We start from the raw sequence: 14,952 nt of genomic DNA on the forward strand, positions 1-14,952 counted from the left end.
CGACTGGCAGATGAAGATCTCTTCTTGGTCGTATTGTCGGGAAACGGACTAAGATGGCGAATACGTAATTGCGAAATTAGCACCGACGTTTGTTACGAGGAAACAGGATGAGAATTTATTTCTTGGGTAACCTAATTTCTGTAGTTTGCTTGAAGCTTCTGAAGCTTTGCATTTGCCACTCTTAATCCGGGAGTAGTCAAGTGATTTTTCTTTTGCGTAAAAAGGCAAAAGAAAAAAACGATCGAACCTAGGCTATTTTTGTACTCTAATTAAAATCACTATTATTAACAACATATTGTATATATTATTAATTTTTTTTCCAATTTGTTACAATTAGAAGATGTTACATAAATTTAATCAGTTTTCTAAAAAAAATAATAAAAACCGAAATATTAAATAAAATAGAATATTAAATGAAACAAAATTAAATTAAGGAAGTATGTTAAGTAGTCTATTACAAAAAATTAAGATTTTAATTAATATAGCGATTTTTTTGATGAAATTGTATGTTTAAAGGTTCATTAAAGAATGGTTATTAAAAAAAAAAATGTTAAACAATATCTATTCAAAACAATATTTTATAACAATTCATATTTTTCCGTTCTGACGTAAAAATACTCAGACATTATTTCTGGGTTAAGAGATTAAAACAGAATGAATACGTGATATAAAAATCCACTAACTGATGTTAGTGCGGCTATTGTTTCTGCATCATAGAGTTTTAAAAAATTCTATTAGGTTTAGAATGTCAGACTTGTTAGAACTTGGACTGAAACAATTACATTGTTGAACAATCTTCCATCAAATATAGTACTGTAAATGAAATAGCAACCGCAAATAATACATCCTGACAACTTAGCGGTTTATTATATCATAGTTGCGATTGTGGATGTACCGCACGCGTGTTTACCGTCGTCGTTTACCTCGAAGATATAACACACTGCGAAAAAATAAAATGCTTGTCAGTTGTACGATAAATTAAGATATCAAGGATCTTGTTTTCGCAGATTTTATCTCTGCAAATAAACTGCTGTGTTTCATCGTATTCGTGTTGCAATATCTTATACTAATCTTATTTTTATCCAATTTCGTCGCAGACTCAGCTTCGAAAAGTTACTCTTGATACACCGACTAAATCGATACGGTGACATCAACGTTTTATAAATTATTCAGAAATCCGCGATAATCTCATTTTTGTATATTGTCGACCTAATTACGTAATTATGACCTGGATTTCGCGTTATCGTAGTTAGTAAACTGCAAGCGAATATGATGCATTATGATACATTACATCTCTGATGAAAAAGTTCGGTGCACATAGAGAAAGAAAAATGATGCGCCAAGAGCAGGAAAATTTTTTAATTTTTTAGTGAAAATTGAAAAAATCACGGATTAAATAAGATTAAAAAAAAATTTTAATAAAAATTGTATTATATATCAAAAGTACTGTTGTTTTGGTATTTAAATATTTAAAAAATTCTACTATTGTTGAGTTATTTGGACGAAAATTTTTTTTTTTTAATTTATGTATTATCCAAACAGTGCGATTGATCCAATATATAATATTTTGAAAATAGTAACATTTCGACATTTTAATATATTCTGTCTTAATATATTTAAAGAGCGGAATTTACGTCATATTTGTTTGAAGACGCAGACGTGAGATTGCAGCATAAATCGAATTATCTGGCGCAGCTCAATTATGCGTGCGATTGCAGTTTGATATCATTAACACGTTAGCACTGATTAAAGGCGAGCGTCGCTATCGACCTTTTCGGAAAATTCCTTATTTACGTAATAGATGCCAGACAAACATAAAAAATCGCTTGTTTTAATAAAGATGGTTAAACGAAGTAACTCTGACAATCTGCTATCGATAATGATTTACATTTTATATTAATATTATACAGCAATAATAATTTTTGTTTAATTCTAATATTTTATCTTCACATCTAGGTCGAGAAAAGTGAGACTAATTGTAAATAAATTCAGACACAAAAGTAGAGATGAATACTGCTAACAAATACATTGCCTATTTAAAAAAAAAAGCTTTTGTCATAGCGGAATAATGTTATTATGACATTTTTCATGAAACTGAAACGATCGCAATTGCTGTTATTAGTGCTAATTAATGTCCCCATATTATTATGTCAAACGAATACGCGGTATTTACATGTAGCCAACACCAATTAGCAAAGTTGGTTGTTGCTACATTGAATTAGTCTGTTGAGCATTGTATAACTCTTCATTAGTGTTGAATTCTGTTATACCGAGTTCCTTTTATATTTGTGCCATAGAGTTTCTTTATTTTGTCTCCAAGTCATTAAAGTCACGAAACATAGCCGGCCCATTTCTTTTTAGAAAGCAGTTATATTCTTCGTGGTTATCCTATAATATGTAACATTTCTCTCTCCCTCTCTCCCTCTCTCTCTCTCTCTCTCTCTCTCTTCCATTCTCGTCTCCTCCCCATTCTCTTTTTAATCGCATATATTCTAGCGCGCAGAAACGCACGGGTTTATTATCGTGTGGTTACTATAAATAGTATCATATCATACACCATAGCACGTAATTTACCAGACGTCATAATCACGGGTGCGGCGCGCATCACGATTACACCGAGAGTGACTGATAGCGCGAGTCAAGAATCGCCCCACACTGAAAGCCAGAGACCAGACTCCTCGACCAGATTACCCGCGATATGCAAAGAGAAGTCACTAACCCGCTAGCAAATAAGTCGCCTTAGGTGAGGTCCGTATAGGCTGGCCGTCGTAGAACTTCTACAACGGCGTTGTCGACGATAACAACGACAACGACGACGACGACGATGGCAGCGTCGTTGATATAGCACGTGATTAATCCACAACGTTTTTTTTACTGGCGCTGAGATACTTGCTGCTGCGGCGAGTTAATTAGCCTTGTTGGGAATCCCGTGGCGCGAATCGAGAAACGGGGCGAGCATATCTTTCGCTAATTAACATCTCAATCGGCGGATCTCATTGCGATCAGTAAAACGCCGAATACAGCCGCGCCACGTTCATCCCGCAACAATCGTTACGGCGACGTAACTCCGCGATGTAACACCGCGATAACTGCAACGACCGCTCGTGCTGCGCTCGTAAAAGTCACCGGCTCGCCAGAATAATGGAGCGACGTTTTAACACGACCGTGGCTCGCTCGCCACGAGCGCCGATTTTTACCACCAGATATTCGAATTCGTCGTGCTGTGAGTTATGTTCTCCAACATTGCCGGAAGTTATTTCGCGTCGCGAATGTATGTCGACAATAAAATTTTCACGAACGTGCAGTTGCGATTTGGAAACTTGGAAATTGGATTTTGACCATTTTGGACACGAGGATTAGGACACGTGATTAAATTAAAATACATGAAAGTGTATCAAATCTTTGTTTTATTTGTATTGCTTTATTGTAATAAATTAATGTGAAATAAAATGTTATATATCGAGGGAATTATAAAGCAAAACGGTTAAATATTTCAGTGCAGCCAGTACTCTTGCATGTTTCAACGATGCGAATATTAAATACGTTGGCGATTAATCTCACCTCTTACATGTCCCGACTGCTAATTTTCCATCCGCTTTAACTAAAGCTCCATTAAGAGCTCTCTCGCCTTTCGTCCTTGCTCCTTGCAGCACGTATTCGCCAAAAGGGTTAAGAGGGTCGACCATTCAAAGAAAAAAGAGAAAAAGAGAAGCAGTGGATCCTTGAGAATCTTGCAGCTGCCAGTCATCATCGGTGCAAGAAATGTTGTACGCGTGTTTCACGTCTAACCGTTTCGACGAAAGGTCAGGAAACAGGACCAGAGGTTGTTAGACCGTTGACAGGATACAACGCGGTCCATAATGACGCAGCTGGATGGGCAATCGCTTGTTATCCTGCGCATTTTTCAATGACTTTTGCTACTCGCTGTTTTACCGAATTTCGCATACAAAAATATTCTATGCGTAGCCTATATTACGATTTGCATATTCATATTCATGTCACCAATTTGCATAGTTAACCGACGAAACGTACATCCCGCGGTGTCTCACTAGATAGTTTTTGTGTTTCGTGAATAAAGCAAAATTTTCTCTCTTGTTCATAAGTAACATAAAAATTATATTTTAAAAGTGTACATGTTATCTCTATTTCATCTGTGGCATGATACTTAATGGAAAAACTTTACATCTCAGTTTATCTTTTCTTCACGAATAATTTTATTTTATTTCTGAATTTTTTACATCTATAATTAATGGTTTTTTATTTAAATAAAAAATCAGTATGGTTCAAAATATAAATCTCAATCAAATTCATAATTTTCCTATCAATTAAACGTGTTTATTCGCATGCAGACATGTTTTTGTTCTCTTCCCTGCAACCCTTTTAGGGACTTTCAGAACAAACTTTTCCAACATTAGTTTAATCTTACAGACAATAATGGTGACAATTTTCACTGAAACCGTAGTAGAGCTTTGTGTTGCTGTGCATTACGGTTTATTTAGCAAACAGATTTTATCTGATAATACAATACATTTCCGTCGTTCAAATTTACGAACTAAATATCTATAAATTTGTTATTACGAATCGTTAAGCATAATTTATTTATATTTCCATAACGACTCCGCATATAAATATTGAATCAATGTTTATTCCATTTATTGCAACACACGCGTGTTTTATCAATATTTTGAAATTACACGAAATATATAAATTGTTTGATCACTGCATAATTATAATTTCATCAAAATCGACTGCTATATAATTTTATTAATATTGCTTTTAATCATCTACAAATTAATAGCAGTGGCGAATTATTTTATAAACTAGAATGGAAATTTCTACATTTGGTATACTGGTTTAATAGAACAGAATTGCATCGTACCTGTATTATTGAATATTTCTCTACATTTGCATATAAAGGTCGAAATTACTATCGATCACAAAATGTAGCGAAGTGACTATTGGCAAACTCGAAACTCTCGTCGATATTTTTCAAACGCTTGTTTTCCTTTCAAGAGAATATATTACCAGTCGAAGACACGCGTATCTAACATCTGCCGTGCACACGTAAATGTTTCCAATTTATTTACGGTAACTGGGAAGGGGTTGCACCGTGCTCCTGGATTTGATCTTTAACAGACTGAAAGGGAGGAATGCACTCTTGGTGCAGGCACCAGACGCAGTCTGTTTAGCGTGTGCCATTTATAGGCATAATTTCCGAGTAAATTTAGATACGCTTCGAAAGTCTAACAGTAAGCAGTTTCTGCGTATATTAGATACAATTTTGTTAAATCTTCATTATAATATAAATACATACATTGTAAAATATGATTGATAGTAAGGATGTTTCACTTTCTGCATTAATTAATATTATTAAAATAATTTTAGTTTTAATAATTTTGTCAATGTATTCTGGACAGTTTAAAATTCTTTCCCCCCCAAATGATTGCTTAACGGTACATAATAACAAACCCTCTACAAGATATATGAATCATTTTTGAATGTCAAATTCTGTAACGTATGCTGAAAACTCAGTAGGAATCCTAATGCACCTCATCAGTCATGACGAATTGGGGATGAGCCCCGCTGACATGCCAGATGCATCACTGACAGCGAATGTGTTAAACAGATTTGTTAGTCGAGCGAGTAAATCTATTAAATCGCAAGGTGAAAGATTGTGAATCTTCCGAGGGGAATACAAATCGGAAGCGCGAATTCAGTTTTTTTCCTCAGACTACCTCGAAAGATAAAAGCAAAACGAAGCATCGAGAGAGTGTGGAACACTCTCGGCGACACATCGCATGCCGCATAATGCATAAAAGCGATTTATTCTAAGAGCACACTCGGCTTTCATAGTTCCCAGTAACCGTGTCAGTTTACGCGAGGAAAGAGAAAGAAAATGAGCAGAGAGAGAGAGAGAAGAGAAAGTTTCTCTCTGAGTTCCGTACCGTTTATCAGAGTTTGCATTTTTCTACTCCGGTAGCACATTCTTTTGCCCGAACGATTTGTCATTACTCCATATAGCGCTACGGTATATATATATATATATATATATACACGCAATTTCAACCACTCTAATTCTCTTTCTCTCTTTCTCTCATTTCTTTACAATTTTTTCTCTTTTGTCCAATAGCAAATCGTAGCTCCTTAGTATCCATAGTAATTTTGAACCACCTTTATAATCGAAAGAATGCAGAGTAATTATAGTCTATTAAAGAAAATTCCACAAATAAAAGAATTCTTTTCCGGATTTGAAGTACTTATCGTCTTTCTCCCATGAAAGAAAGCACGGAAGCTTTCATTGTTATGAAAGATGGAGATTTAACAATAATGCAATCACTTGATCTAATATTTAATATAATTATTTTACATTGCCGTCATTTAATTATAATCTTTTTGCAAAATTAAAAAAAAATTACATTATATAATATCCATATTTTTATTTGATTGATAAATCGTTACAAAACAGCTTCTTCCATAAGTGTAAAAGTATTTCTAGATATGCAAAATTATTGAAAGTTTTAGTATTGTTTCTAGTTGCTTTATCATTTTCGTCCATCCATCCATGTCTCGTCTTTTACCGATTGCTCGGTACCGGGGTAAAGATTTGATGCGTCGAAGGGGTAGCCGGCGCGCCGCTCTAAGTGCATCGAAATTTATGAACTGTCTTGCCTGCAGCCGTTCCGCCGAGGAACCTTCGATGCCGCTGAAGGATTAATGCTCTGCTTCTCGCTAGGATTTTATGTCGGAAGCATGAAAAATGTTCCGCCCGCTTTGCTCGCCGGTAAAATACCACCACCACCACCACCACCACCGTACGCGCCCCCGCATCAGCGTCTCGCGGCTTTCGCGGATATCCTGCCAGTGCACTTTAAAGCGGCGACCTTCGCTGCGAAAGAGCGGCTTTAATTGGTTTCGCGAGCGATGCGTGAACGCGCACCAACACGCGCACGCCGCGAAATTGCTTTCTCGCCTGCATTTGCATCCCGAAATTCGATGCGATTTCTCATCGGACGTGGCCGTGTCGGATTTAAATTCGCGCGACAGACACAGACGAGTATGCGTCCGTGAGCTACGCTTGAGAATAAATTGTTGGCTAATTAGCGATTAAAGAGTCAACGACGAGATTAATGGCTCTCGGTGAGCGTCGTGCCGAGGTGCTCGCGTGATCTTGGTTTGTTAGCGCCGCTGAAAAATCATGCAAAGCCATTTTTTTTTGCGATAAAAGTTAATTTCAGGTATATCTAGCTTTAAATATTCGTTTTAACATTATACTGCATAGATTCTGCATATTTACGCATATTTTACTAATAATACATTTCTTTATTTTACACTAATGATAAGATTGTGAAAACGATATTATAGTTATGTAGTAATTTTTTTTTCATCGTGCTATATAATATATGTTGTATTATTTTAAAAAGCAGCAATCCGTGATTGGAAAAAAATTTAAAAAATTTATACAAAACGTGATTTATAAAACGTATAACATACACAGCGGCAAAAATTTTAATTTTACAAGAAGACAACTACTGCTGTGCGCGATGTGTACACGTTGCACAAAACGCACGTTGAAGATAATGAAATGCGCTCGTTAAAACGTCGTATCTTTTTCGCTCATGCATCGATTACCGGTTATGTACATGAAAACAGGGAAAAGGGAGAAACAAGAATTTATCGCGCCACAGTCACCCACCGGTCATGTAAAAAATGATGCTGGACCGCCCACCGGGACGATCTATCGATCGCGAATCTCCGTCGTAATGAAAAGACGCCCTGGATGGCTCTTTGAAGTTCTTCCTTGTTCGAAGATCGTCGATCTTCATTGCTGCCACAATGCCGCGAGGATTTTTCTTGTATGAAACCTTATTCGTACGATATGTATCGCACGTTATTGCCGAATGGCACACAGAAATATTCGCAAGCTTGCAATTTTGTTAAGAATTGGCGAATTTACATATTTTTGTCTTCGTAGAAATTTTTTACTCACTCAAAACGATGTTATTATCAATTAAATATTTTTTAATTGTAGCAGAAACTGTACCATTTTGAACATTATATGTACACACATAGAAATAAATATACATTGAGAGATAAAACGGTTGCAATTACCATAATTTAACTATAATTTATAGCTCTTTTATGTACCAACCGTATTTTTTTTATAGAGCTATGAATATATAAATGTTATTACTAACATTATAGCAGTAGTAACTATAAAAATAGAGCTCCTAATCATAATTATTATAATATGCAGTTATATCATGACTAAACACTTTTTCCTTAATGTACGTAATAATAAACGAATTACAAAACTTCTTTAAAAATATAAATTTAAAAGACACGTTTAGATTCTATTCTTAGCTGTTACTTGTGAGTTCTTGAAAGTAAAAATTCGTCGAAATGTAATATTAACAGCAACTACGACTTGAATTGAGTTCTATTAATATGGCACATGAAATGGCTTGGAACCATCGATCGTTGTTATTGTTCTGACGTTGGCGGTTCCTGTTTCCTGTACCTGTGCAGAAATCATTGCTAATTTTAGGCGGTGAAACGTAAGATCTGTATTTAGCTCGGAGCATTTTTTTCTTCACGCTCAATAGTATTACTACATCCTTTCTTCCTTTGATATGAAGAAATAAACAAAACTAGAAAGACCCATTGTTGGTTAATCTAAGCTAAATATTTATTCGTTAGAGCACAATTTAGTATAACATCGTTAAGACAACGTAAAATTTATCGTTCAAAAAGATTCTCTTAAAAGGCTTCAGCATCTTCTTCGTAACATAGTCTTCGTAATTTCTGCATATTATATCACGAGTTCTTATTGAAGTATTTCGCAGCATAATCAACCGGAGTAATTAAACTTCTCTGTTCGAGATCATTAATCTCGCGTTATCATGAATCAAATAATAATTGACGAAGGTAACGTACAGTCGGTAACGAAAGTGAGCCTTGACGTATTTTCGAAAATTAAAGAAGAAGACCACATTGATCAATTGCGCCCAATCAGAATACGATCGTGGATCAAGGACGACGATGACACGACAGGATCTGGAGTATACGCGGATCGAGACAAATGATCAGTCTCGCGAACCGGTTTAGGCGATAAAAGTGACGGAGCGTCTCGGGTCCAAACTATATCGATAATCGATCGAGATACAGTAGGGAATAATAATTTAAAGCCGCCGCCTATAATCGTAAAATAAATCCGTTACGCGTTGCAGCTTGGCCAGTAATAAGATTGATCGGTCCTCCGATGCGCTATTGTTGAATGTAATGAAACTTAATTTAATCCACACTATTATAAATAGCTTGTAAATGAAACGGAGAATTGATGCCGCAAATCTTATTATCCTAACGAGAATGTGACGAGATTAATTATGATAATAAAGTTTTCTATTTTTCTTCCATCGCAATGTTAAATTACACAGTTGGAAAATTTACGTTAAATTTAACGTTTTATATTTCCACTAAAATTTTTGTGTTAATTTAACATAGGATGAATGTGTTGGAAAATAACACAAATATTACGTGACAAAAATTAATTAAAAGAAAAGTAACATTGACACGATTTCTAAGCACAGCTTTGCTGTAAAAGCATATTTTTTCAGTAAAATTAACATTTCTGATATTAAATTAACACGTATATTATTTATTTATATCTTAGAATTTACATTTTAAAACACATTATTTTTATGTTTCTTTATCACTTACTCGTAAAATAAATTGTGTTATTTTAACACTAAGAAATGTTGAATATCAATTTATACACACAAAATATTATTAAATAATATAATCTTATTATGTTATTTATTATTTTTACGCACTCTAAGATCACAAGAAACAGTATTGGAATATTTTGCAGCGGGGTTTTAATTTAATCCCGGAGAGATATTTAAAAAATTTTGCATATAGTTTCGCGATGCAAATACGTGATATGCGACGCATTGTTGGAAGAGACGAGCTGTCAGAGCATTGACGGCGATAACTGAAAAAGCCGGGAAATGTCAGATGAGGGGGATGCTGGGACACGCGGAGGAAGGCGACGACGGCGAGGGACACGGCGTGCAAACCAGCCAGGGGCATCACGCATGCGTGTTCCTTATGCCTAAGCGCTATCGCTATCCATGCATGCTTCGAAACGCGCGAGCTCTCCATTCGTGCTGTGTCGGCTTTGGCCATCGAACGTGCCACGTCCTTCCGGGCCATTTCCCCAGCTGCTGGAAAAAATTTCAAGTTCCTCTATCGCAAACTGTTCCAAGTTCTCGTATCCATGCAGGATTAAGATAATAATAATTTATTAGTGATTATTACACCGCAAGTCATTTCGCCTCGGTCAATCGATAAGTTGATCAAGTTCGAGATGGAATTGCAAGGATAAAATAAGGGAAAATTGTCGGTGACGTCAAAAAGTGACATCCGGTCGACGATCGCGGGATGCAGTTGCGACGCGCGCCAGCAACTTCCGAGGATATTTGGTGAACTGTCGATGAATCGCCGGTGAAAAGGTGCGCAGTAGATTGATCAGATGTGGCGTTAAGCCATAGGGTCGTTGCGCTTAATGCGGAGATAGTCGGAGGCCTTGATACAGTTGTCTTTTTTTCAAAGGGACTGACAGCCAGTCGACAACATGCTGTCGACGGTCCAGTGTCACGGCGATGTACATCGGAATTATCATGCTTATACGGTGAGTGTTCGAACCCAACGATCGAAATCATCGCTTGCTTTTCGCTCTCAAATGCCGATCTTTATAAATATATCTATAATCTGATGATAATCTTTTGACAGTAGCGAGATTTGACGTTGCAATAACGAACGCGAGTTGATTCGAAAACAGCACCATTCTGTTGCAAAAATCCATTTGCGTAGGTATGAAAAAAAGGATAATGTATAATATAATTTAAAATTAATAATAAAAACAGGTACACTTAGAGAAAAGTGTTTGGTATTTGGGATTATAATTGTATGGTAAAATAATTATTATTAAGAGCTCCATTTTTATTATTATTTTGCTGCTAATGTAGTTCTTTCAAGCATGAAAAAATTGCGCTATAAATTATGATAATCGAATATCAATATAGTAAAATATGAAGATATAAATGATAAATAATATATACATTTTTATTCAGTAAATGCAATCGCAATTATTATAGTAAAGATAACTATTTTCTCACTTACTATTTATGTGGTAATAAAAATATTAAGAAAAAACTAAATATTTTCAAGCAATGTGTGTAACTATTATTAATAGTATAACAATTGACTATATTTGTGTTAAAACTATACGTAGTTATCTAAAAAATGTAGTTATCTCAAAAAATGACTTTAAATTATAGTTAAATTATAATTGCAACCATATTTTCACTTAGTGTATAATTCGATAGAAGTTATATTTCTATTTGGGAGTAATCTTATGCATTTAAGTAAATCAAGAATTTTTTGTAATATATATACAGTAATAATATATATTTTAGAAAATTAGACCAGATTATTCACAAAATTTTCCGTGTGTGTGTGTGTGTTGTTTTGTGTTTTGTTTGTTTTGTGTGTGATATGGAAAATTTTATAAATAATTTAATTCAGTGTTTTAAAATTGCCTTTTTATATAAAGATACATATAATAAGATAAATAATTGAATCGTTTAAGACAATATATATGTTTCTTACATTCATTTAAAGGTATAAAAATAGTAGCTGTGTAAAAGCATTATGCCATGGATAAGTAAAAATGGATAAGCAAATGAAGAATTATGTGGTTGCAAATATAATCTGTATTCTGGTAGAATATTCGAAGTAACGAGACGATGATGTAAGGTAATGGCAACGGTGTGTTACGTTATTCTGAGAAGTTCTTACATCGTATAACACATTTGAAATAAGAATCGTTTCGATGAAAATTCATGACACATTGCTGACTGCAGAGAAGGTCGCGAAATATTAAGAATGCTATAAATCGCAACACCAAATCTTTTCATGAACGTCGCTATGGTCGAAAATAACTTCTTGCCTTTTTCATAAAATAATTTGTTTTCCTTCTCGTGTCCCATAAAATTCCCGTAAAAATTCAGAATTTTACAGACAAAAATTATTTGTCAATTTTTCTTTAACAATTCTTGACAGTTGTCGACACATTTTTCTCGATGTAGTATTTGAATTATTATATGTATACACATATGGAAATCGCTACAATATAGGTAGATAACGTTATGCAATGCATTCTCACTCTTCTGTATCGGATTTTTATGACAGGCTTTTATCAAAATTGAAGTCGATTTTTGCTTGGCGGAAATTAGATAGGAAGTCTGATAATGAAATATGAAATGTCTAACATTAAACATTAAAAATACATATTTTGCCAACGTAATTTAAAATAACATATATTTATAAAAAATCATTTTTAATTCAATTTGGAATACGTTTAATTAATTTTGAGCAAATTTTACTTTACGTATGTTTATTTCATTAAATTCGATTTGAAGACAGATTATCGAAGTGATTAGTGATAATCTTTTGATTGCCGAAGGGCAATCTCATTCAATTTTCATTAAGAGATATTTCTTGAAAAACCCACATTATAACATGATGTAATTAAGATAAAGCATCTTGTACAAGAATTCAATTTTGGAAAGCGGAGAACATGAAATTTCTTTCTTATCGCTGCTGTATATAAGCTGTAAAATAATTTTGGTGATATCGCAAAGGCGTGGTCATAATGCGACGTTCAACAATGATCTTTGGTATGCTAGATCAATTTTCCTCAATTTCTTTGGAAATCCCGTTTATATTGGTCGATCATGGATAAGTATCGAATACATATCACGACCTTACGGCGCCTTGCGTCATTCATCTATTCTCGTTCGACTTTATCGCCGGCGCAAAGAACGCGTTCACCCTGGCGTCACGCGGAATTTTAAGACGGTAATTCCGTAGACTCGCGGAAAGTATGTGGAATCGACCATCGCACGGATATCGGATATCAGATTCGATATCCGAATATAAGCACGCTATATAGTCCTCTTTTAGAATATAAAGAACAGTTGCTTCATCTTTGTTATTGCGTAGATTAAAAATATCAAATGTTATGTGATTTTATTACTTAATAAAAATATGTTTTTTTCAAACTGCAATCCATTACGTCAACAAAATATCCATATATATATGAACGAATAAATGCATATATCACAAATATAGGTTATTGATTTATTGCAAATAGAGATTGATCAAAGTTTGAAGAGTTGTAGCTATTTTTCACGATCGACAGTGCAACAAGAAAAACGGGAAGAAAACGAACGTAAACTCGATAGCGCTTGCGACTTAAATAATATCTTTTTTTTTTTTGAGTTATCTGGCAAATTGCAAACTAAAATATTGCGATCCATCAGTCAGTAATCGCCGATAGCACATTCTTGACGTTGATTTATGAAACTCTTATCACTGTATTCCTACAATAATTTTTATCAGCAACACTGCTTTGATTCCTTTTTTGTTCTCTTTTTTTTTATTATCATGTTTTTTATTTATTCTGTTATTATTATATCACGCGGAAATGTACAATGAATTCCAAATTAGATTAAATGAATTGGCAATCATCTGCATATTGCCGAATCATCCTGTATTAGAACTGAGAAATCATAAAATATGATGATAATATAAAAAAAATTTTAATAATAAAAAGAAATAAAAAAGAAAAAAGATTAACTATTATCGAAGTAATTAATATGCAGTATTTATTTTATTCTTCAATTTTATTCTTTTTATATTTTAAATTTAAACGTTTTGTGTTGACTCTTTATTTTGTCGCTTATTTTGTTCTTAACGCTTTGATATGAAAGCTTCCCAATCGTACCTTAACGAACCACTGTTGATCTAGAATAGCTTGACGGAAGCGGTCAGGCCTGCAAGATGCGTCAAATGATTTAAGTTTCCGCCCAACACGTGTAACAACATAGGAAAGTATCGGGGAAAGTTCACAGGATCCAGGGCAGATTCGCGGCGGGCGGGGTATGCAAAGTCGTTAAAATGTGTTGCTCGAAATTCTTCGGGATGCTCTTTGACCTATTTGATCCGTCATGGGAAGTGTACGTGTAGTTTGTAACATAACACGTAGTTATTAACAATTCTGTTTCAGACCCGTTATGGGATGCATACGTGCGAGCTGTAATGTAATATGCAGCAATTTCAACTGTTAACAATTCCACTTTAGTGCTTAATTAACAATTAATTCGCTCCTACACGTAATTCCAATTTTATTTCCGTATATTTTATGATACATGAGTATTTCGTCTGGAAAACATTAGTATGCTCTTCAAATTCAGCGATTCGTTGCTGTTTTTAATTTTTCCAATATGAATCTCACATTCTGCGTTTTTCGAACACACAGGATTTAAAATATCATTATATTATACCGTATACGCGCATAAAATATTTATACGAAAACTCATATTCTTTTCCATGAGCACAATTGTCAACGATACTGCATCGATCGATCGACATGCAATTGCAAAAGAGCGAGAGGCGCCGGCAACGGACGAAGACAGGGACACGTCAAGTGTGCTGAACTGGTTTCTCGACGATGCACTTTGATTCGTCTGTTATGCACAGTAATTGGCTGTGACATTAGGCCCTTTACACGCCTCGCCGAACAAATGGAGGCAAATCGCGGCCGACGTTCTTGTACGGAGTTCTCTCGTGTTGGGACATCAATTAGTGACTCGACAACAAGTTCCTCGCTCACAAATAAACGACCTTTCGAAGGATGCAGAACTCTGCATATTCTGTACGATTCTCAATGAAACAATTAGATGATATACTACTGTGATCATTGTATTCAATCTTACAACACGATGAAAAAATAAAAAAGTTTTTATTTTTTTAAATTTTGAATCACCAAACTAGATCAAAGATAGGCTTTCATCATACAATATTATCGCGCTCAAGTTATTTTAATCT

The 14,952-nt window shown here is 34.7% G+C and overlaps 1 protein-coding gene across 9 annotated transcripts in view; it reads left to right on the forward strand.

Moving 5' to 3' along the window:
• by (focal adhesion protein tensin) overlaps positions 1 to 14,952 on the forward strand; it is a 200,813-nt gene that overhangs the window by 129,133 nt on the left and 56,728 nt on the right. The window contains exons 1-2 of one of the 9 annotated variants that reach the window (XM_018521199.1): positions 10,179 to 10,511; positions 10,612 to 10,690. The exons of 7 other annotated variants lie outside the window; for them this stretch is intronic. In XM_018521199.1, the coding sequence (XP_018376701.1) occupies positions 10,634 to 10,690 (57 nt within the window). In that variant the 5' untranslated portion in view covers positions 10,179 to 10,511; positions 10,612 to 10,633. Of the gene's footprint in view, positions 1 to 10,178; positions 10,512 to 10,586; positions 10,691 to 14,952 lie in introns of those variants that run through there. One more of the 9 variants, XM_018521200.1, reaches the window with a different exon arrangement.

The sequence above is a fragment of the Trachymyrmex cornetzi genome, unplaced genomic scaffold (genome assembly GCF_001594075.2).
Source record: "Trachymyrmex cornetzi isolate Tcor2-1 unplaced genomic scaffold, Tcor1.1 scaffold97, whole genome shotgun sequence".
Lineage (NCBI taxonomy): Eukaryota > Metazoa > Arthropoda > Insecta > Hymenoptera > Formicidae > Trachymyrmex > Trachymyrmex cornetzi.